This window comes from Trachypithecus francoisi, unplaced genomic scaffold (assembly GCF_009764315.1).
Source record: "Trachypithecus francoisi isolate TF-2019V2 unplaced genomic scaffold, Tfra_2.0 Lachesis_group5, whole genome shotgun sequence".
Lineage (NCBI taxonomy): Eukaryota > Metazoa > Chordata > Mammalia > Primates > Cercopithecidae > Trachypithecus > Trachypithecus francoisi.
The window spans coordinates 141,166,529-141,190,842 of NW_022681470.1; the positions used below are offsets into that span (position 1 = coordinate 141,166,529).

The 24,314-nt window shown below is 52.0% G+C and overlaps 1 protein-coding gene across 1 annotated transcript in view; it reads left to right on the forward strand.

Annotated features, from left to right (window-relative positions):
* The window catches only part of MYO1F (myosin IF), a 57,738-nt gene that overhangs the window by 25,965 nt on the left and 7,459 nt on the right, over window positions 1-24,314 (forward strand). Inside the window, exons 8-21 of the mRNA XM_033199280.1 lie at window positions 88-222; window positions 1,573-1,705; window positions 1,906-2,102; window positions 3,738-3,818; window positions 3,933-4,019; window positions 6,310-6,396; window positions 7,591-7,758; window positions 9,064-9,149; window positions 11,553-11,634; window positions 15,433-15,539; window positions 15,890-15,988; window positions 16,074-16,218; window positions 22,646-22,760; window positions 22,854-23,023. Coding sequence (XP_033055171.1) covers window positions 88-222; window positions 1,573-1,705; window positions 1,906-2,102; window positions 3,738-3,818; window positions 3,933-4,019; window positions 6,310-6,396; window positions 7,591-7,758; window positions 9,064-9,149; window positions 11,553-11,634; window positions 15,433-15,539; window positions 15,890-15,988; window positions 16,074-16,218; window positions 22,646-22,760; window positions 22,854-23,023 — 1,692 coding nt within the window. The remainder of the gene's footprint in view (window positions 1-87; window positions 223-1,572; window positions 1,706-1,905; window positions 2,103-3,737; window positions 3,819-3,932; window positions 4,020-6,309; window positions 6,397-7,590; window positions 7,759-9,063; window positions 9,150-11,552; window positions 11,635-15,432; window positions 15,540-15,889; window positions 15,989-16,073; window positions 16,219-22,645; window positions 22,761-22,853; window positions 23,024-24,314) is intronic.

The window sequence follows — 24,314 nt, forward strand, 5'->3', positions numbered from 1 at the left end:
CCTGGGAGGGCATGGCAGGGCAGATGGGGGGATCACAGGGGCTGAGCCAGGCAAGCACCAGATGCATGAACATTGCACACCCTCCAGCTGCTGGAAGGGGCCTCCCAGGAGCAAAGACAGAACCTGGGCCTCATGACACCAGACTACTATTACTACCTCAACCAATCGGACACCTACCAGGTGGACGGCACCGACGACAGAAGCGACTTTGGTGAGACTCTGGTGAGCACCGGCCTCCACTCCAGTCCCCAGCCAGGCAGACCTCAGCCCCAGAAACTCCCCTGAGTTACAAATTAGGAAAACGAAGCCGAGGCCGGGCACGGCTCACGCCTGTAATCCCAGCACTTTGGGAGGCCGAGGCAGGCGGATCACTTAAGGTCAGGAGTTTGAGACCGGCCTGCCCGGGCGCGGTGGCTCAAGCCTGTAATCCCAGCACTTTGGGAGGCCGAGACGGGCGGATCACGAGATCAGGAGATCGAGACCATCCTGGCTAACACTGTGAAACCCCGTCTCTACTAAAAAATACAAAAAACTAGCCGGGCGAGGTGGCGGACGCCTGTAGTCCCAGCTACTCGGGAGGCTGAGGCAGGAGAATGGCGTGAACCCAGGAGGCAGAGCTTGCAGTGAGCTGAGATCTGGCCACTGCACTCCAGCCTGGGCGACAGAGTGAGACTCCGTCTAAAAAAAAAAAAAAAAAAAAAGAGACTGGCCTGGCCAACGTGGTTAAACACCGCCTCTACTTAAAATACAAAAATTATCCGGGCATGATGGCGCGTGACTGTAATCCCAGCTACTGGGGAGGCAGAGGCAGGAGAATTGCTTGAAACCAGGAGGCAGAAGTTGCAGTGAGCCGAGATCACACCACTGTACTCCAGCCCGAGCAACAGAGTGAGACACCATCTCAAAAACCAAAAAAAGACCAGGCACGGTGGCTCATGCCTGTAATCCCAGCACTTTGGGAGGCCGAGGCAGATGGATTACCTGAGGTCAAGAGTTCGAGACCAGCCTGGCCAACATAGTGAAACCCCATCTCTACGAAGAATACAAAAATTAGCCAGGCGTGATGACATGCGCCTGTAGTCCCAGCTACTCAGGCGGCTGAGGCAGAAGAATCGCTTAAACCCAGGAGGTGAAGGTTGCAGTGAGCCCAGATAGCACCACTGCACTCCCACCTGGGTGAAAGAGTGAGACTCTAAAAAATACAATAGGAAACCAAAGCCCAGGTCAGACATGGTGCTCACACCTGTAATCCCAGGCATTCGGGAGGCTGAGGCAGGAAAATTGTTTGAACCCGGATGAGGAGGTTGCAGTGAGCCAAGATCACGCCACTGCACTCCAGCCTGGGCAACAGAGGGAGACTCTGTCTCAAAAATAAAAAATATAATAAAAAACAAAGCCCAGAGAGGTGCAGGCACTTGCCCAAGGTCACGCAGCAAGTGACTGAAAGGGGTAGGATGGGGACCCAAGGGTGCTCACTCCCTGAGTCCGTGCTGTGGCCCCTCAAGCCTGCCCCTGGAGGCAGGTTGGAGGCGAGGAATCATGGCACAGTTTCCGCTCCCATTGTACCCACAGAGCGCCATGCAGGTCATTGGGATCCCGCCCAGCATCCAGCAGCTGGTCCTACAGCTGGTGGCGGGGATCTTGCACCTAGGGAACATCAGTTTCTGTGAAGACGGGAATTACGCCCGAGTGGAGAGTGTGGACCGTGAGTGTGGGTGTCAGGGAGGGCGGGATGGGGGGCTGTGGGTGTGTGAACTGCGTCCTCCCAGCTCCGCCCCCAGGAAGCTGAGAGCCCACGAGGACAACGTCAGTGTCACTGGCAAGATGGGGATAATAGGAGGCCCATGCAGGAGGCACAAGAGCCCAACAACTGTCCCGTTTTTGCCCTGACCTTTGCCCCGGTAGTCCTGGCCTTTCCCGCCTACCTGCTGGGCATTGACAGTGGGCGACTGCAGGAGAAGCTGACCAGCCGCAAGATGGACAGCCGCTGGGGCGGGCGCAGCGAGTCCATCGATGTGACCCTCAACGTGGAGCAGGCAGCCTACACCCGCGATGCCCTGGCGAAGGGGCTCTATGCCCGCCTCTTCGACTTCCTCGTGGAGGCGAGTGGGGCTGGGGCTGGAGGGCAGAGTGGGCGCTCTGGGGTCACAAACATTTATGGAGACCGAGTGCAGTGGCTCACGCCTACGATCCCAATGCTTTGGGTGGCCGAGGTGGGAGCATCGTTTGAGGCCAGAAGTTTAAGACTAGCCTGGGTGGCTGGGCGCGGTGGCTCACGCCTGAAATCCCAGCACTTTGGGAGGCCGAGGTGGGTGGATCTCCTGAGGTCAGGAGTCCGAGATCAGCCTGACCAACATGGAGAAACCCCATCTCTACTAAAAATACAAAATTAGCCGGGTGTAGTGGCACATGCCTGTAATCCCAGCTACTCCAGAGGCTGAGGCAGGAGAATTGCTTGAACCCGGGAGGTGGAGGTTGCCGTGAGCCGAGACTGTGCCATTGCACTCCAGCCTAGGCAACAAGAGCAAAACTCTGTCTAAAAAAAAAAAAAGAGAGAGAGAGAAAAAAGACTAGCCTGGGCAACATAGCAAGACCCCATCTCTACAGAACTTTCCAATTAGTTGGGTGTGGTGATGTGCACTTGTTCCAGCTACTCAGGAGGCTGAGGTTGGGGGATCGTTTGAACCCAGGAGGTCAGGGCTGCAGGGAGCTATGATTGCACTGTTGCACTCCAGGCTGGGTGACAGAGCAAGACTCTGTCTCTAAAAAAAAAAAAACACTTTTGGCCAGATGTAGTGACTCATGCCTGTAATCCCAGCACTTTGGGAGGCTGAGGCAGGTGGATCACTTGAGGTCTGGAGTTCAAGACCAGCCTGGCCAACATGGTGAAACCCCGTCTCTACTAAAAATTACCCAGGAGTCATGGCACATGCCTTTAATCCCAGCTACTTGGGAGGCTGAGGCAGGAGAATCACTTGAACCCGGGAGGTGGAAGTTGCAGTGAGCTGAGATCATGCCATTGCACTCCAGCCTGGGCGACAGAGCAAGACTCCGTCTCAAAAAAAAAATTAATTAATTAAAAAAAATAAAAATAAATAAAGTATAAAATGTATGGCCAGGCACAGTGGTTCATGCCTGTAATCCCAGCACTTTGGGAGGTCAAGGTGGGCAGATCACTCGAGGTCAGGAGTTTGAGATTAGCCTTGGCCAACACAGCAAAACCCCGTCTCTACTAAAAATATGAGAATTAGCCAGGTGTGGTGGTGCATGCCTGTAATCCCAGCTACTTGGGAGGCTGAGGCAGAAGAATCTCTTGAATCCTGGAGGCGGAGGTTGCAGTGAGCCGAGATTGCGCCACTGGCTTTCCAGCCTGGGCAACAGAGTGAGACTCCACCTCAAAAAAAAAAGAAAAGAAAAAGCCCCATAAAGTAGTTGCTATTATCAACTCGTTTTAAAGATAAGAAAATAGAGGTGCAGAGAGGTTCAGAGGCAGAGTCAGCTGCGGAGCCACGGACCTTGAAGGCACTGACACTTGGGTTTCTCCTCTGAGTGACTGACTGGGGAGTGGGGAGACCATACACAGAGCCAGGAAGGGCAGAGCTAAAGAGGGCTGGAGGGAAATTGGCATGAGGGGACATCACCCATGAAGTTGGCTAGGCATGTGTCTAAGGAGTGGTGAGCGGGGGCTTCAGATCTGACCGATGCCCACTGACCTCCTGTCTCCACCCACACCGCAGGCCATCAACCGTGCTATGCAGAAACCCCAGGAAGAGTACAGCATCGGTGTGCTGGACATTTACGGCTTCGAGATCTTCCAGGTACGGCCCCCTGCCTCCAGCCCACATCCTGTCCCGCCTGGGGCAGCCCGGGGTGGCCACAAGAACTTCTCGCACCAGGACATTGAGGGAAGGACTCTTTTCCTCCTTCTGCAGAAAAATGGCTTCGAGCAGTTTTGCATCAACTTCGTCAATGAGAAGCTGCAGCAAATCTTTATCGAACTCACCCTGAAGGCCGAACAGGTGGGCAGCCAAGCAGCCAGGGATGGAGGATCCTGGGGTGGGGGTGGGGTGGAAGGACCATGAGGATCCCTTAGCAACTAGGGGACACCTCAGCCCTCCCCACCACGTTCCCACCTCTCTGTGCCAACCTGCCCAGGCTCCACAGTGATACTTCCTTCTGCCTCTAAAGCTTTGGGAAGGACCGTGCCTCTTAGTTCATTCATTCAGCAATTATTTGTTGAGCACCTGTTGTGTGCCAAGCACTGTTTAGGGTGCTTGGAGACACAGCCATGAACAATAAGGCAATAGTCCCTGCTGTCTGCATTTAGCCCCTCCCCCAGAAGCAGAGCCTGAGGCAAGGATTCAGGGACAAATGGTTTTTCTGGGAGGCAATCCCAGGAAGCTCCAAGAGGAGACAGAGGAAGTGAGTCAGGGATTTTTTTTTTTTTTTTTTTTTGAGACAAGAGTCTCGTTCTGTCGCCCAGGCTGGAGTGCAGTGGCATGATCTCGGCTCACTGCAACCTCTGCCTCCAGGGTTCAAGTGATTCTCCTGCCTCAGCCTCCCAAGCAGCTGGGACTACAGGCACGTGCCACCGTGCCCAGCTAATTTTTGTATTTTTAGTAGAGACAGCGTTTCACCATATTGACCAGGCTGGTCTCAAACTCCTGACCTCATGATCCACCCACCTCAGCCTCCCAAAGTGCTGGGATTACAGGTATCAGCCACCATGCCCGGCCTTTTTTTTTTTTTTTGAGACAGGATCTCGCTCTGTTGTCCAGGCTGGAGTACAGCGGTGTGATCACAGGTCACTGCAGTCTACACCTCCTGGGCTCAAACGATCCTCCCATTTCAGCCTCTCAAGTAGCTGGGACCACAGGCACACACCATCATGCCTGGCTAATATTTTAAAACTTCTTTGTAGAGTCAATGTTTCACTTTGTTGCCCAGATTGGTCTCGATCTCCTGGCCTCAAGCAATCCTCCTGCCTTGGCCTGCCAAAGTGCTGGGACTACAGGCATGAGTTAACATGCCCAGCTCTGAGACAGGGATTTTTTTAAAAGAGAGAGAGAGGCTGGGCTCAGTGGCTCATGCCTGTAATCCCAGCACTTTGGGAGGCTGGGGCGGGTGGATCACCTGAGGTCAGGAGTTTGAAACTAGCCTGGCCAACATGGTGAAACCCCGTCTCTACTAAAAATATAAGACTTAGCCGGGCATGGTGGTGGGCACCTGTAATCCCAGCTACTCAGGAGGCTGAGGCAGGAGAATTACTTGAACCCAGGAGGCAGAGGTTGCAGTGAGCTGAGACTGTGCCACTGCACTCCAGCCTAGGCAACAGAATGAGACCCTGTCTCTAAATAAATAAATAAATAAAAATAAAAATAAGAAAGAAAAAAGAGAGAGAGAGAGACAGACCAAGCCAGACACAATCACTCACACCTATAGTCCCAGCTATCTAGGAGGCTGAGGTAAGAGGATCGCTTGAGCCTGGGGGTTCAAAGCCAGCCTGGACAACATAGTGAGACCCCATTTCTACAAAAAACATAAAAATTAGCCAGGTGTGGTGGTGTGCTCCTGAGGTCTCAGAAGGCTAAGATGAGAGGATCACTTGAGCCCTGGAGGTCAAGGTTGCAGTGAGCTAGGATCACATCACTGAGCTCTAGCCTGGGTAACAGAGCAAAACCTGGTCTCAAAAAAAAAAAAAAAAAAGCAAGCTGCATGCAGTGGCTCATGCCTGTATGCCTATAATCCCAGCACTTTGGGAGGCCGAGGTGGGAGACCAGCCTGACCAACGTGGAAAAACCCCATCTCTACTAAAAATACAAAATTAGCCAGGCGTGGCGGCACATGCCTGTAATCCCAGCTTCTTGGGAGGCTGAGGCTGGAGAATCGCTTTAACTCGGGAGGCAGAGGTTGCAATGAGCCAAGATCGTGTCACTGCACTCTAGCCTGGGCAACAAGAGCAAAACTCCATCTCAAAAAAAAAAAAGAGTCCAAATAGGGCATTAATGAGCAAGTTATGCTGTGGACAACCAGTGTGCAACTGCACTGGGACTCGAGGAGGCTTCATAGAGCACACAGAGAAGCGAGGGAGCTGGGGTATCTATCCACCCGCTCCTGTTGATTATTGGTCAAGGACTCCCAGAACCAAATATAATTCCCTGGCACTTCCAGCCTTGCTCACACAGGAGTGATGGGCTTTGTTACCAGAGACAGTCCTAAGTGATAAGATGGAGAAGAGGAGAGGACATGGGGGGAAGGGTGGCCACACGTTTTTCACTGCCCCCCACCCCACCCCTTTTCCACCCCCAGGAGGAGTACGTACAGGAAGGCATCCGCTGGACTCCAATCCAGTACTTCAACAACAAGGTCGTCTGTGACCTCATCGAAAACAAGCTGGTGAGGGCTGGATCAACTTTCTCGGGGGCGTCTCACTGGGCCCCTAAGCTGAATCTGGAAGATGGGGGGAGGGACAAGGATGTTATGGCATCCTCAGGCCCTTCTCCACCCTACATTCAGGCCTTCCAGCAGACAGAACACAACCAAAATGTCCCTTCCACCCCTCATCCATTCATTCCACCTACTTGTCCACCTGTCGCTTAATCATTCAATAAACACTCCCCCCCGAAACCCCAGCTCAGAGTCAGAGTCAAATTTGCAGATTCCGTGCCAGGCACAGTGGCTGACACCTGTAATCCCAGCACTTTGGGAGGCCGAGGCGGGCGGATCACCTGAGGTTGGGAGTTGGAGACCAGCCTGACCAACATGGTGAAAACCTGTCTCTACCAAAAACACAAAAAATTATCCAGGCATGGTGGCGGGCGCCTGTAATCCCAGCTACCTGGGAGGCTGAGGTGGATCACTTGAGCCCAGCAAGTCGAGGGTGCAGTGAGCTATGATTGTGCCACCACACTCCAGTCTGAGGAACAGAACAAGACCCTGTCTCAAAAAAATTAAATTTAAAAAGTATTTAGGCTGGGCACGGTGGCTCATGCCTGTAATCCCAGCACTTTGGGAGGCCAAGGCAGGTGGATCACCTGAGGCCAGGAGATCAAAACCAGCCTGGTCAAAATGGTGAAACGCCATCTCTACTAAAAAATACAAAAGTTAGCCTGCCAAGGTGGGAGCACGCCTGTAATCCCAGCTACTCCGGAGGCTGAAGCAGGAGAATCACGAACCTGGGAGATGGAGGCTGCAGTGAGCTGAGATCATACCACTGCACTCCAGCCTGGGCAACAGAGCAAGACTCCGTCTCTAAATAAACAAACAAACAAACAAACAAATAAGGCAGGTCCCCCCACCAAGGGATTCTAGTCTAGGACCTGAATCTCTTGAGGGGCCCCCAGCCACTTCTGCACCCCAGCGAGCTTCCACGGCAGCCCCACACACCCCTGCCCCCCCATCCCTTCCATCCCTGACCCCTGCAATGCCTTTTGTGCTTGTATTTGGAAGCCCCTGGTGCCCTCCCCGCCCCCAAAGCTCTAGCCCCCTCTACTCCTCCACCCCTTACCTCCCCTAATCTCCACACTGATGAGCCATGGGGAGGCAAGGCAGACCAAACTGAACCGCTGCTGGCTCCCGCTCGCCCCGCAGAGCCCCCCAGGCATCATGAGCGTCTTGGACGACGTGTGTGCCACCATGCACGCCACGGGCGGGGGAGCAGACCAGACACTGCTGCAGAAGTTGCAGGCAGCCGTGGGCACCCACGAGCATTTCAACAGCTGGAGCGCCGGCTTCGTCATCCACCACTATGCTGGCAAGGTGCGCCCCCTGCCCCTACCCAACCCTGTGCCTCCTCGTAGACCCCCAGGGCTCCGGGCTGTAGCCCCCACCCTCCAGCACGCAGGCTGGAAAGAGCCTGCTAGGACCCTCATCCGGAGCTGTAGAATTCCACCGTCCCCCTGCCTCAATCCACCCCCTACTAACCAGAACTACAGACCCTTCCAGCTGACCCCCCAGGAACTCTCTAAGCCCCAAACTTGCCTGGACCCCACCAGCACCACCACCACTACCACCGTGTTCCCTGGGCCAGGGCTGCAGAAACCCACTGGCCTCTGATCCAGGCCACAGCTTCCCTTACACATCAACTCCCCTAACAGAGGGAACAGAAATCCCCCGATTAACACCAGCTTGGGTGCCAGACCGCCTGTGCTCCCAGATAAGCCCCAATGTAAGTCATAACCCCCTGACTAGGACACAGCCCCCCCCTTTCTGATCCCAATTTGGAGAGGAAATCCCCAAAGCCCCCAGGTCCCTTCTGTGAGCCACCAGCCTTCAAAATGTGCTGAAGCCCTCCTACAGACCCCTATCCAAGGCTACAGAAATCCACTGGCCTCCAACCATGCCTGCAGCCCTGCTCCCCAGCGGACAGGACTGTAGCCTCTCGAGTGGTGGTGGGCGCCTGTCATCCCAGCTACTTGGGAGGCTGAGGCAGGGGAATCACTTGAACCCAGGAGGGTGAGGTTGCAGTGAACCAAGATTGTGCCACAGCATGCCAGCCTGGTTGCAAAAGCCCTGCCTGGAACTACAGAGAGCCCCAACCTTTGGTAGCAGCTCCAGCCCCCAATCCTGGCTGAAGTCCCCCTGCAGGGATCCCTGAGGTAGGGCTGTTATCATCCTGACACAGGCCCCCCACACTGGCCCCTGACTGACCAGGTCACAGATACCCAATCTAACCTCTGACTCCCAGGGACCCCCCCATCCAGGCTGCAGCCCCCCACCCACCAATCTGAGCTGTAACTTTCACCGCCACCTGGCCTCTGATGCAAACTGCAGCTCTCTCCCAAATCATCTAGGTTGCAACCCCCACCTCCCCTTACCTCTGACCTGGGATACAGCTACGATCCTCTAACCTCAACTTGAGTATCAGCCCTCCAGGAAGCCCACCCCCCATCCCCTATTCTAAACTGTAGATCCCCCCCAACCAGCGCTGTAGACACTCCCCAATCCCCTCACCCCACAGCAGGCCCCAGGAAACCCTTAACCACCTGGGCTGTAAGCACTCCACGCCCACCCTCCCAGCCAGGTCTCTCAGTCCCTCACTGTCCTCAGCGCTGTTCCCTCCAGGTCTCCTATGACGTCAGCGGCTTCTGCGAGAGGAACCGAGACGTTCTCTTCTCTGACCTCATAGAGCTGATGCAGACCAGTGAGCAGTGAGTGGTCATAGGCATGGGGACCTCCGGCTACAACCCCCCAAGGGGATGGAGGGAGGACCAGGCACCACCTCATCTTCCCAAGAGCTGCCATCTCGCCACAAACTCAGGGGAGTGGCTGTGCGGCCAGGATGGCGTTTCTGTAGACTAGTTCTGATGTAAAAATTAATTCCAGAGACTGGGTGCGGTGGCTCACGCCTATAATCCCAGCACTTTGGGAGGCTGAGGTGGTCAAATCACATCAGGCCAAGAGTTTGAGACCAGCCTGGGCAACATGGCGAAACCTTGTCTCCACTAAAATTATAAGAATTACCTAGGTGTGGTGGCGCGCACCTGTAATTCCAGCTGCTCAGAAGGCAGAGGCATGAAAATCACTTGAACCCAGGAGGCGGAGGTTGCAGTGAGCCAAGATCACGCCACTGCACTCCAGCCTGTGCAACAGAGGGAGATTCTGTCTCAAAACAAAAAAAAAGCCAGGCACGGTGGCTCATGCCTGTAATCCCAGCACTTTGGGAGGCAGAGGTGGGCGGACCACAAGGTCAGGAGATCGAGACCATCCTGGTTAACACAGTGAAACCCCGTCTCTACTAAAAATACAAAAAATTAGCCGGGCGTGGTGGCATGCGCCTGTAGTCTCAGCTACTTGGGAGGCTGAGGCAGGAGAATGGCGGGAACCCGGGAGGCGGAGCTTGCAGTGAGCTGAGATTGCGCCACTGTACTCCAGCCTGCAGCCTGGGCGACAGCGAGACTCCATCTCAAAAAACAAAAACAAAAAACCCACGAAGAATGTAGTATCAGGTGTAAAGTAATAAGACAGGGATCCTTAAAGTTTTGACATGTGGTTCCCAGACCAGCAACCTGGGCATCCTTGGGCCTTGTTTCCAATGTGGAATCTCCTTAGGCAGAAGGATCACTTGAGATCTCAAGTTCAAGACCAGCCTGGGCAACATAGCAAGACCCCTGTCTCTAAAAAAAAAAACAAAAAAAAAGTTTTACTTGTGTACTCTGCCAGTAAAAAAAAAAAAAAATAATAAATTAATTAGTCCCAGCTACTCAGGAGGCTGAGATGGAAGGATCACTTGAGCCTAGGAGGTGCAGGCTGCAGTGAACCGTGACTGCACCACTGCATTCCAGCCTTGGCAACAGACCTTATCTCTGAGGGGGAAAAAAGGCAGAATCTCAAACTCCACCCCAGACCTGGAGAATCAGCATCTGCATCTGATTCTAAACTATCAGAATCTGAACAAACAGATTTAGAACTATTTGAATCTAACCTGACCTTTAAACCAGAATGCACCCACATCTCCCAGGGATCCACGTGCACATTAGGGTTTCAGCAGACTTATCATTAAATCCACCCACATTAAGCAGTGTCTAAATCAATGACGTTTAGCAAATTCCCAGAATTGTGCAAACATCACCACAGTCTTTTTTTTTTTTTTTTTTGTCTCTTGCCCTGTCTCCCAGGTTGGAGTACAGTAGTACTATCTCAGCTCACTGCAACCTCTACCTCCTGGGTTCAAGCGATTCTCCTGCCTCAGCCTCCCAAGTAGCTGGGATTATAGGCGTCCCACCATCATGCCCGGCTAATTTTTGTATTTTTAGTAGAGATGGGGTTTCACCACGCTGGTCAGGCTTGTCTTGAACTCCTGACTTCAGGTGATCCACCTGCCTCAGCCTCCCAAAGTGCTGGGATTACAGGCGTGAGCCACTGCATCCAGACTTATTAACCATTTTAAAATGTACAATTTATCCATGTTGTTCCCTTTTGGTGGCAAAGAAAAATAAAGGAAATAAATAAAATAAAATAAAATGTACAATTCAGTGGCATTCAATACATTCACACATTGGCTTGAGCCCAGGAGTTCCAGGCTCCAGTGACTATGATGACACCAATGCCCCCCAATCTGGAAGACAAAGCGAAGCCCTGTCTCAAAAAACAAATTAAAAAAACAACTGCCAGGTGCAGTGCCTCAAACTTATAATCCCAGCACTTTGGGAGGCCGAGGCAGGCGGATCACGAGGTCAGGAGATTGAGACCATCCTGGCTAACACGGTGAAACCCTGTCTCTACTAAAAATACAAAAAATTAGCTGGGCGAGGTGGCGGGCGCCTGTAGTCCCAGTTACTCGGGAGGCTGAGGCAGGAGAATGGCGTGAACCCAGGAGGCAGAGCTTGAAGTGAGCCGAGATCGCGCCACTGCACTCCAGCCTGGGTGACAGAGAGAGACTCCATCTCAAAAAAAAAAAAATACCAACCTTCCACATCTCACCCATCACAACTCCCCTCTACATTGAGAGAACCATATTTTGCATTGTGGCATTGAGGCTGCCCCACCTCTGGAGGAGGGCACCCCAAGGTCCAGCCATACCTCCAACTCCTCCTCTCCCCTCTCCTACCCAGGGCCTTTCTCCGGATGCTCTTCCCTGAGAAGCTGGATGGAGACAAGAAGGGGCGCCCCAGCACTGCCGGCTCCAAGATCAAGGTGGGCCTGCGGTGTACAACGGGGAGCAGGCCGGGGGAGGACTGAGTTCCACCCTGCCTGGGGTCCAGACCCTGTTTCTCTCATTCCAATGTCTGTCTCTCCACCAATCCTGGGGCTTCTGCCTCTGTCTGTGATGTCATCTGTCCAGCAGGGTCTTCCTCCAGGTCTGGGTTTAGGGGGCTTGAACCAGCTTCTTGGAGGTCTCCATCAACTCCTTCAGTGCAGAAGTGGACCATTATTCTAATACATTTTTCTTTGGTCTTTAGTCATTTACCATTTTTTAAATTTGTGGTAAAATACACATGACATAAAATTTACCATCTTAATAATATCCAATATTTTTTTTATTTTTATTTTTTTGAGACAGAGTCTTGCTCTGTTGCCCAGACTGGAGTGCAGTGTCACAATCTGAGCCCCCTGCAACCTCCGCCTCCTGGGTTCAAGCAATTCTTCTGCCTCAGCCTCCCAAGTAGCTGGAATTACAGGCATGTGCCATCACACCCAGCTAATTTAATTTTTTTTTTTTTTTTTTTTTGAGATGGAGTTTCACTCTTGTTGCCTAGGCTGGAGTGCAATGGCATGATCTCAGCTCACCACAACCTCTGCCTCCCAGGTTCAAGTGATTCTCCTGCCTCAGCCTCCCGAGTAGCTGGGATTACAAGCATGCACCACCATGCCCGGCTACTTTTGTATTTTTAGTAGAGACAGGGTTTCACCATGTTGGCCAGGCTGTTCTTGAACTCCCGACCTCAGGTGATCCACCTGCCTCAGCCTCCCAAAGTGCTGGGATTACAGGCGTGAGCCACTGTGCCCAGCCTAATTTTGTATTTTCAGTAGAGACAGGGTTTCACCATGTGGGCCAGGCTGATCTCCTGACCCCAAGTGATCTGCCTGCCTTGGCCTCCCAAAGTGCTGGGATTACAGGCGTGAGCCACTGTGTCCAGCCTATCTAATAATATTTTAACCAGTTTTGGCCAGGCGCGGTGGCTCAAGCCTGTAATCCCAGCACTTTGGGAGGCCGAGACGGGCGGATCATGAGGTCAGGAGATCGAGACCATCCTGGTTAACAGGATGAAACCCCGTCTCTACTAAAAAATACAAAAAGCTAGCCGGGCGAGGTGGTGGGCGCCTGTAGTCCCAGCTACTCGGGAGGCTGAGGCAGGAGAATGGCGTAAACCCGGAGGCGGAGCTTGCAGTGAGCTGAGATCCAGCCACTGCACTCCAGCCCGGGCGACAGAGCGAGACTCCGTCTCAAAAAAAATAAACAAATAAATATTTTAACCAGTTTTAAGGTCACAGTTAGTGGTATTCACATGGTCATGCAACCATCACCACTACCCATCTCCAGAACTTTCTCATCTTCCCAAACTGAAACTGTGTCCCCATGAAACACTCCCTATCTGCTTTCCAAGTCCCTGGCACCCACCATTCTGTCACTATGAATGTAACAACAAGTCTAGTCTGGGCAACAAAACAAGACCCTGTCTCTACAAAAAGTAAATTAAATATTAGCCAAGCATGGTAGGGCACACCTGTGGTCCCAGCTACTCGGGAGGCTGAGGCAGGAGCATCACTTGAGCCCAGGAGGTCAAGGCTGCAGTGAGCCATGATTGCGCCCCTGCACTCCAGCCTGGGAACAGAGTGAGACCGTGTCTCTTTCTTTTTTTTTTTTCTTTTTTTGAGACGGAGTCTCGCTCTGTTGCCCAGGCGGCAGCACAGTGGCGCGATCTTGGCTCACTGCAAGCTCCGCCTCCTGGGTTCATGCCATTCTCCTGTCTCAGCCTCCCGAGTAGCTGGGACTACAAGCACCCGCCACCACGCCCAGCTAATTTTTTTGTATTTTTAGTACAGATGGGGTTTCACCATGTTAGCCAGGATGGTCTCGATCTCCTGACCTCGTGATTCGCCCACCTTGGCCTCCCAAAGTGCCGGGATTATAGGCATGAGCTACAGTGCCCGGCTGAGACTTTATCTCTTAAGAAAAAAAAAAAGGCCGGGCGCGGTGGCTCAAGCCTGTAATCCCAGCACTTTGGGAGGCCAAGACGGGCGGATCACAAGGTCAGGAGATCGAGACCATTCTGGCTAACACAGTGAAACCCCGTCTCTACTAAAAAAAAATACAAAAAACTAGCCGGGCGAGGTGGCGGGCGCCTGTAGTCCCAGCTACTCGGGAGGCTGAGGCAGGAGAATGGCGTAAACCCGGGAGGCGGAGCTTGCAGTGAGCTGAGATCCAGCCACTGCACTCCAGCCTGGGCGACAGAGCGAGACTCCGTCTCAAAAAAAAAAAAAGAAAAAAAAAAAATCAGACCGTGAGCGGTAGCTCACCCCTGTAATCCCAGCACTTTCAGAGGCTGAGTGAGACAGATCACTTGAAGTCAGGAGTTCAAGACCAGCCTGGGCAACATGGTGAAACCCCATCTCTACTAAAAATACAAAAATTAGCCTGTAATCCCAGCTACTCAGGAGGTTGAAGCAGGAGAACTGCTTGAACCTAGGAGGTTGCAGTGAGCGAGATCATGCCACTGCACTCCAGCCTGGGTGACAGAGCGAGACTCTATCTCAAATAAATAAAATAAAATAAAATAAAATAAAATAAAGGCCAGGCACAGTGGCTCAAGCCTGTAATCCCAGGACTTTGGGAGGCTGAGGCAGGCGGATCAACTGATGTCAGGAGTTGAAGACCAGCCTGGCCAACATGGTGAAACCCCATATCTACTAAAAATACAAAAAAAAAAAAAAAAAAAAAGGAGCTGGGTGTGGTGGCACGTATCTGTAGTCCTATCTACTCAGAAGGCTGAGGTGGAAGAATCACCTGAACCTGGGAGACGGAGGTTGCAGTAAGCTGAGATCACGCTACTGCACTCCAGCCTGGGCAACAGAGCGAGACTTTGTCTCCAAATAAAAATAAAACAAAATGCAAATCTCAAGGCAAACCTCTCAGGTATACACACAGTTCCCTACCTCCAAAGTACTTGTCTCAGCCAGGCACAGTGGCTCAGACCTGTAATCCCAGCTACTCCGGAGGCTGAGGCAGTGGATTGCTTGAGCACAGGAGGCTGAGGCTTCTGTGAACTATGACAGCACCTCTATACTCCAGCATGAGTGACGGAGCAACACTCTGTCTCAAAAAAAATCACCCAGCCCGGCATGGTGGCTCATGCCTGTAATCCCTACACTTTAGAAGCCCGAGGCGGATGGATTACCTGAGGTCAGGAGTTCATGACTAGCCTGACCAACATGGCAAAACCCCATATCTACTAAAAATTACCCGGGTGTGGTGGCACATGCCTGTAATCCCAGCTCCTTGGGAGGCTGAGGCAGAAGAATCTCTTGGATCCGGGTGGTTGAGGCTGCAGTGAGCTAAGATGGCTCGATTGCACTGCAGTGTGGGTGACAGATGAAAACTCCAACTCAAAAAAAAAAAAAAAACACCCAATGTACCTATCTCCCCAAAGGACAAAAAGAAATGCTCTTAAGGGCTCTGTTACTCAGTCAACAAACATTTACTGAGCACTTACTATATGCCAAGCTAAGTGGTGAGTGCGGTAGATGTGAGAGCTCCTCGTCTTGGATTCGAGGGTCAGGCAGACACCGCACATCAGTCCCACTAATGTGGTGTGCACTAGTGGAGGTGCACACAGACCAGGGACATCTGGCCCCTGTGGCTTCTCTATTACCAGCCCTCACCCACCTCCAGTCTCTGTCTCTTGGGACTATATCCAGGGTGGAGAAAAGAGAGGGGTCAGAGGGTCCCATCTCTGTGCTCCCTACCCACCCCTGCCTTCGCTTCTGCCTCAGAAACAAGCCAATGACCTGGTGGCCACGCTGATGAGGTGTACACCCCACTATATCCGCTGCATCAAACCCAACGAGACCAAGAAGCCCCGAGACTGGGAGGAGAACAGGTGACACCCCCCAACCAATCCCAGATTCATCCCCTCCAGGCCCTGTGATTACCCCTAGAACTGACCCAGACACCTCCCTGACCTCCTGTAGGATGACCCAGGGACTAGCACAACCACTCCCGCCATCCCCCACCTGTGGAACTGACCCCAGAAGGGACCGTCAGGACAAGATCCCTCCCCCCAGTCCCCAGGCTGACCCCTGAAGCACCCCCAGACCACAGAACTCACCCCCTAAACTTCCCCCAGCATGAATCCAGATCCCCCTGACCCCCCAACTCCAGCACCTCCCGCCCACCCCCAGGACTGGTGACTCCCCACCCCGAGGGGACTCAGTCTACCCTCCCCACCAGGGTCAAGCACCAGGTGGAATACCTGGGCCTGAAGGAGAACATCAGGGTGCGCAGAGCCGGCTTCGCCTACCGCCGCCAGTTCGCCAAGTTCCTGCAGAGGTGAGGAGCTCCCCACTCCCACCCTCACCATCGCCCTCTCAGAATGCCTGGCCGGGCCTGTCTGTTACGAGCCCTCCGCCCCCAGGTATGCCATTCTGACCCCTGAGACGTGGCCGCGGTGGCGTGGGGACGAACGCCAGGGCGTCCAGCATCTGCTTCGGGCGGTCAACATGGAGCCCGACCAGTACCAGATGGGGAGCACTAAGGTCTTTGTCAAGAACCCAGAGTCGGTGAGTGTGTTTGAGGGACAGGCAGAGAAGGAGGGAGAGGGGAAGAGAGAGAAAGGTAGAGAGAGGGACTGAGAGAGACAGAGAAAGAGAGATGGAGGGAGACAGAGATTGAGATTGAGGAACAGATTGAGAGACAGGGATTGACAGAGAAATTGAGAGAGAGATTGAGAGAGAAACTGAGAAAGCAATGAGAGATTAATTGACTGAAAGTAAGAGACCGAGCAAGAGATTAAGAAAGACTGCGATCACCAGGCACGGTGGCTCGCACCTGTAATCCCAGCACTTTGGGAGGCTAAGGCAGGCGGATCACGAGGTCAGGAAATTGAGACCATCCTGGCTAACACAATGAAACTCTGTCTCTACTAAAAAGACAAAAAAAAATTGAGCTGGGCGTGGCGGTGGGCACCTGTGGTCCCAGCTACTTGGGAGGCTGAGGCAGGAGAATGGCGTGAACCCAGGAGGTGGAGCTTGCAGTGAGCCGAGATTGCGCCACTGCACTCCAGCCTGGGTGAAAGAGCGAGACTCCGTCTCAAAAAAAAAAAAAAGAAAGACCGCGATTGAGAGATTGAGAGAAAGAGACTGAGAGAGACACTCTGGAAGAAACAGACCAAAAAATTTGACATAGAACAGAAAAAAGGCACAAAAAAAAAAAAAACTAGCACCAGGTCAGGTATGGTAGTTCATGCCTATAATATCAGTGCTTTGGGAGGCTGAGGCAGAAGGATGGTTTGAAGCCAGGAGTTCGAGACCAGCCTGGGAAACATAGTGAGACCCTGTCTCTACAAAAGACAAAAAGAAAAAGGAAAAAAGAAAAATAACTATCACCAGCAAAGACTATATAAAGTAAAATTTAATTTAGACAAAAATTTCAGTCTATAGATTGGAGAAGACAGACGGGGTAGAAATAATGAAATTCACAACGGCAGATGTTTAGTGGTAAAATCTTATAAGAACATCAGCAACAAAGACAGACTGAATATTTATAAAAGAAAAGAAAATGATCCTGATGAAAATAATTTTACTGGCCAGGCGCAGTGGCTCACACCTGTAATCCCAGCTATTTGGGAGGCTGAGGTGGGTGGATCATTTGAGGTCAGGAGTTTGAGACCAGCCTGGCCAATATAGTGAAACCCCTTCTCTATTAATATTACAAAAATGAGCCAGGCGTGGTGGTGCACACCTGTAATCCCAGCTACTCAGGAGGCTGAGCAGAAGAATCACTTTAACCCAGGAGGCAGAGGTTGCAGTGAGCCAAGATCATGCCACTGCACTGTAACCTGGTCAACAGTAGTTTAATTTTAGTAAAATAAGCCAGGCGTGGTGGCTCACGCCTGTAATCTCAACACTTTGGCAAGCCGAGGCAGGTGGATCACAAGGTCAGGAGTTCAAGACCAGCCTGACCAACATGGCGAAACCCCGTCTCTACTACAAATACAAAAAATTAGCCGAGTGTGGTGGTGCACACCTGTAATCCCAGCAACTCAGGAGACTGAGGCAGGAGAATCACTTGAACCCAGGAGGCAGAGGTTGCAGTAAGCCGAGATTGCTCCACCGCACTCTAGTCTGGGCAACAGAGCTACTTATCTCAAAAAAAGTAAAAAATTTAGTAAAATGAAAATAGAAGAAAAGGCCAGGTGCAGTGGCTCACAACTGTAATCCCAGCACTTTGGGAGGCCAAGATGGTGGATCACCTGAGTGAGGTTAGGAGTTCAAGACCAGCCTGGTCAACATGGGGAAACACCGTCTCTACTAAAAATACAAAATAAGCTGGGCAGGGTAACGTGCCTGTAATCCCAGCTACCTGGGAGGCTAAGGCAGGAGACTTGCTCAAACCTGGGAGGCAGAGGGTGCAGTGAGCTGAGATTGCGTCGCTGCACTCCAGCCTGAGGGACAAAGTGAGACTCCGAGAAAAAAAAGAAAGAAAAGAAAAGAAAGGGAAAATAGAAGAAAAATAGCCAACAGTTTAACTGTGCACTATTTATTTTTTTTTATTTTTTATTTTTATTTTTTGAGATGGAGTCTCGCTCTGTCGCCCGGGCTGGAGTGCAGTGGCCAGATCTCAGCTCACTGCAAGCTCCGCCTCCCGGGTTTACGCCATTCTCCTGCCTCAGCCTCCGAGTAGCTGGGACTACAGGCGCCCGCCACCTCGCCCAGCTAGTTTTTTGTATTTTTAGTAGAGACGGGGTTTCACCGTGTTAGCCAGGATGGTCTCGATCTCCTGACCTCATGATCCGCCCGTCTCGGCCTCCCAAAGTGCTGAGATTACAGGCTTGAGCCACCTCGCCCGGCCTAACTGTACTATATTTAAAAAGTAATCAAGAAATTAAATTAGCTTCGTGGAGTTGGAGACTTTCTCAACCAAAAATGTATTTTATATTGGGATGAATCTTTTTATTTATTTATTTTTTTAGATAGAGTCTCGCTCTGTCACCCAGGCTAAAGTGGAATGGTGCGATCTTGGCTCACTGCAACCTCCACCTTCCTGGTTCAAGCAATTCTCCTGCCTCAGCCTCCCAAGTAGCTGGGACTACAGGTGCCTGCCATCATACCCGGCTAATTTTTGTGTTTTTAGTAGAGATGGGTTTTCACCCTGTTGGCCAGGGTGGTCTCCTGACCTCAAGTGATCCGCCCACCTCAGCTACCAAAGTGCTGGGATTATAGGCATGAGCCACTGCGCCCGGCCCCTATTTTGATTTTCTTATGAACATGGTTCGGGCCAACCTCAAACATTTTATCTGGCTCTTGGCCTTTGTGGCCCAGCATCCTAAGTATATTACAATAGTTTGCTGGGACGGCTGAAACAAAGTACCACAAACTCTGTGGCTTAACACGACAGAAATTTATTCTCTCACAGTTCTGCAGGTCAGAAGTCCAAAATCAAGGTGCTGGCATGGCCATACTCCCTAAAGGCTTTAAAGAAGAATCTGAGGCTGGGCATGCTGGCTCATGCCTGTAATCCCAGCACTTTGGGAGGCCAAGGTGGGCGGATCATGAGGTCAGGAGATTGAAACCATCCTGGCTAACACGGTGAAACCCGTCTCTAGTAAAAAAACACAAAAAAATTAGCCAGGTGTGGTGGCGGGTGCCTGTAGTCCCAGTTACTCGGGAGGCTGAGGCAGGAGAATGGCGTGAAGCCGGCAGACGGAGCGTGCAGTGAGCCAAGATCACGCCACTGCACTCCAGTCTGGGCAACAGAGCAAGACTCCATCTCAAAAAAAAAAAAAAGAAGGAGAAGGAGGAGGAGGAGGAGGAGGAGGGGGAAGGGGAGGAGGAGGAGGGGGAAGGGGCGGGGGAGGAGAAGGAGAAGGAGACGAAGAAGAATCTGAAGCTTGGTAAGCTGGCTCACGCCTGTAATCCCAGCACTTGCGGAGGTCAAGGCTGGTGCACTGCTTGAGCCCAGGAGTTCCAGACCAGCCTGGGCAACATGGCAAAACCCCATCTCTACCAAAAAAAAAAAAAAAAAGATACAAGAATTAGCCAGGCATGGTGGCATGTGCTTTTTTTAGTTCCAGCTACTTGAGCCCCTGAGGTGGGAGGATCCCTAGAGCCCAGGAGCCGAGATCACACCACTGCACTCCACCTGGGCAACAGAGACCTCGTCTCTGAAAAAATGAAAACTACTTTGGTCAGCAGAGTGAGCAGCAAGGCTCTTAGCAGCAGTGTGCTATCTATGGACTTGTGAAAGCACTCTGGGTGAAGTGCTAATTTTCCTAAATAAAGCCCAATTTTGGCCGGGCGCGGTGGCTCAAGCCTGTAATCCCAGCACTTTGGGAGGCCAAGACGGGCGGATCACAAGGTCAGGAGATCGAGACCATCCTGGCTAATACGGTGAAACCCTGTCTCTACTACAGAATACAAAAAACTAGCCGGCGACGAGGTGGGCGCCTGTAGTCCCAGCTACTTGGGAGGCAGAGGCAGGAGAATGGCATGAACCTGGGAGGCGGAGCTTGCAGTGAGCTGAGATCCGGCCACCGCACTCCAGCCTGAGTGACAGAGCCAGACTCCGTCTCAAAAAAAAAAAAAAAAAAAGCCCAATTTTGTGTGTGTATGTATGTGTGTATATATGTGTATAGATATAGATATATAGATTTTTTGTTTCTTTCCTGAGACAGGGTCTCACTCTGTCTCCCAGGCTGAAGTGCAGTGGCACAATCACAGCTCCCAGCAGCCTCAACCTCCTGGGCTCAAAGAATCCTCCCACCTCAGCCTCTGGAGCAGCTGGGACTACACATGCATGCCACCACCCTCGGCTAATTTTTGTTTTTGTACAGACGGGTTCTTTCTATGTTGCCCAGGCTGGTCTTGAACTCCTGGGCTCAACGACGCTCCCATCTTAGCCTCCGAAAGTGTTGGGATTAGAGGCATGAGCCTTCACACCGGCCTGTATTTGCATTATTTCCCATCTTCACTAATTGGCAATATTGTCCCTTTGATCACAGTTTCTCTTTGAATTAGGATGTTTCTCAAGCATCTGCCCTATTCCAGTTAATCGTTCTATTCTCTGACAGGCATGCTACTGTTTTTATTACTATAGATTTACAGTATTTTAATATCCAGTGGGTTCCTCACCTTGTTCACCTGCTGTTATACCAAATGAGTAGACATTCCTCTCAGAGTTTGCACTTTCACTTGCTGTAATGTAACTCATTCTCTAAGTCCCCTCTGGGCCTAGACTCTTACAACACAAAACCTTTTCTCTGCTTTCTGCAAAAGCTTCCTTTCTGGGCCTGCCACAGATGGTTGTGCAGGTTGTACACTGCCCAACCACACAGTTGCCAGTCACATCACAGTTCTACAAATCAGATTTTCCTTTTTTTTTTTCAGATGGAGTTTCATTCTTTCCTTTTACTGGGGGGTGGGGGAGTGGGGGACTGAGTCTCGCTCTGTTGCCCAGGCTGGAATGCAGTGGCACAATCTCCACTCACTGCAACCACCACCTCCCAGGTTCAAGTGATTCTCCTGCCTCAGCCTCCCAAGTAGCTGGGATGACAGGCGTGTGCCAGCACAGCCGGCTAATTTTTACATTACTAGTAGAGATGGGGTTTCACCATGTTGGCCAGGCTGGTCTCAAACTCTTGACCTCAGGTGATCTGCCCACCTCGGCCTCCCAAAGTGCTGGGATTACAGGCGTGAGCTACTGCGCCTGGCCAGATTTTCATATTTACTGTATTTTATTGGTTTTCCAAGATGCACACTGGTTCCTATTTTTACCATCTCTGACACGGGGGTGTACCTCAAAGATGGTGTACACTATCTCTAGTAACAGTGTGAGAAACCATGACGTTATACTGTTTCCGGCAAGAGCACACAGGTAGTAAGTGGCACAGCTGTGATCTGAAGCTAGTGACCCACTGTTATCATGTAATGCAGAAGTGTGTACCCCACATGGGGAGAGACCCATGGGGAGGTCCGGTCATTTGGAGGAAGATAAAAAATTCTGCCAGCCTGGGCAACGTGGCAAGACCACATCACTACAAAATTAGCTGGGCACGGTGGCTCACAGCTGTAGTCTCAGCTACTCAGGAGGGAGAGGTGGGAGGATCACTTGAACCCAAGAGGTTGAAGCTGCAGTGAGCTGTGACTGCGCCACCACACTCCAGTCTGGACGACGGAGCGAGACCCTGTCTGTTTCTTTATTTCTTTTTTTGAGATGAAGTTTTGCTCTCGTTGCCCAGGTTGGAGTGCAATGGCACGATCTTGGCTCACTGCAACCTCCACCTCCCAGGTTCAAGTGATTTCTCCTGCCTTGGCCTCCTAAGTAGCTGGGATTATTACAGGCATGCGCCACTGTGCCCGGCTAATTTAGTATTTTTAGTATAGATGGGTTTTCTCCATGTTTATCAGGCTGATCTCAAACTCCTGACCTCAGGTGATCCTCCCACCTCAGCCTCCCAAAGTGCTGGGATTACAGGCGTGAGTCACCAGTTTGTTTTTGCTTTTGTTTTTTGTTTCGTTTTTTTGAGATGAAGTTTCGCTCTTGGTGCCCAGGCTGGGGTGCAATGGTGTGATTTCAGCTTACTGTAACCTCCGCCTCCCGGGTTCAAGTGATTCTCCTGCCTCAGGCTTCTGAGTAGCTGGGATTACAGGCGTCTACCACAACGCTCGGTTAATTTTTTGCATTTTTAGTAGAGATGGGGTTTCACCATGTTGGTCAGATGCATCTCGAACTCCTGACCTCAGGTGATCCACCCGCCTTGGCCTCCCGAAGTGCTAGGACTACAGGCGTGAGCCAATGCACCCGGCCCCTTTTTCTTCTTTTCTTTTTCAATAAGTGTCACTACAAAGACCCCACCTCTTAAAAAAAAAATTAGCACGTCTGTGGGGATGGGTGAGCAAAAGCGTGTGAGTAGGGCAAGCCCAGGGAAAACCCGGAACTGCAGGCCCTGGGGAGACACCAGGATTCACCCTTGCCCCACCCCCCGACCAGCTTTTCCTCCTGGAGGAGGTGCGAGAGCGAAAGTTCGACGGCTTTGCCCGAACCATCCAGAAGGCCTGGCGGCGCCACGTGGCTGTCCGGAAGTATGAGGAGATGCGGGAGGAAGGTGAGAGGCTTTGGGTAAACAGCACAGGGTGGGGGCGCGAGGACCTGGAGGAGCTGCGTCAGGAGCTCGGCCCTCCACCCTCTGTCCCCACAGCTTCCAACATCCTGCTGAACAAGAAGGAGCGGAGGCGCAACAGCATCAACCGGAACTTCGTCGGGGACTACCTGGGGCTGGAGGAGCGGCCCGAGCTGCGTCAGTTCCTGGGCAAGAGGGAGCGGGTGGACTTCGCCGACTCGGTCACCAAGTACGACCGCCGCTTCAAGGTGAGGCACTAGTGGGTGGGCACGGTAAGACCCTGGCTACAGCCTGGCACCCTCATCTGGCCCAGATGCACCTGCCCACAGCCAGATATCCCCCAGCCTAGATCCATCTGTTCCATCACAGGTACACCCTCACCTGGCCCACATGCACCTGCCCACAGGCTTAGATCCCCCAGACTAGATCCATCTGTTCCATCACAAGTATACCCTCATCTGGCATAGACATATCTGCCCACAGGTATACACTCAAGTATGGCAGACACAGCTGTCCATCAAACATGCACTTGTAGCCCAGACACACCTGTCAGATACACCCCTGGCCAGATGCATCTCTCCACAATCACACATTCATTCACCTTGTCCAGAAGCCCCGACCCTCGCCTATCCTAGACATGCCCATCCATTAGGTACACTCTCCCTTCAACCTGGAAATTAGATATACCTTCACCTCGCCCAGATACACCTGTCCACAGGTACACCCTCACCTGGCCCAGGGAGCCTAGTCCGTAGGTACGTGCCGCCTACAGAGATACACCACCTGACTGGTGCACTCATGCTTGGCATAGACAGCTGGGCACCTCCACCAACAGACACATCCTCTTCTTCCCCAGACAGCCCTAAACCTAGGTGTACTCTAATCACCTAGCCTGGACTCTCCTGTCCAGAAGTACACCAGACTTGGCCTGTTTACCCTCACCTGTACCTGGGCGGGCCAGGTACACACTCACTTCACCCACATCTCATGTCCCAGAGAGTCACCTAGCCCAGTAACTCACCCTACCCACCTTAGAGAGGCCTATGTGTGGCAGGTACACACTGAGATAACCTATAAACCATCTTTACCTGGATGGATATTCTCATATGGCCTGGACACCCTCACCTACCTTGGACAAGTTTTATGTGGCAGTTGCCTCCTCACATGATCTGTACAACCTCACACATCAGACATACAGTGTTGGGTGTCTTCACCTGATCCACACACCTGCTTTGGACAGGTCTATGTGGCAGGTATGCCCTCTCAGGTGACCTGTATACCATCACCTGAAATGTTTTCACTGAGACAGGTATCCCCACTAGACCCAGAGAACTCTGAGCGCAGGCCAGCTCAACCGGCTTGCACCTGCCTTCCTGTACAACTCATAGAGTTCAGATACGCGCCTGCTCACTTCCTCTCATGATCCAGATACTCCTATTTACCTGACTTGTACGCCCTCACCTGAACCATAATACCTTCACCTGAGCTGGCTACAGTCACATGACCCAAGCACTTTCGCCTGGTCTAAGTGCTCTCATC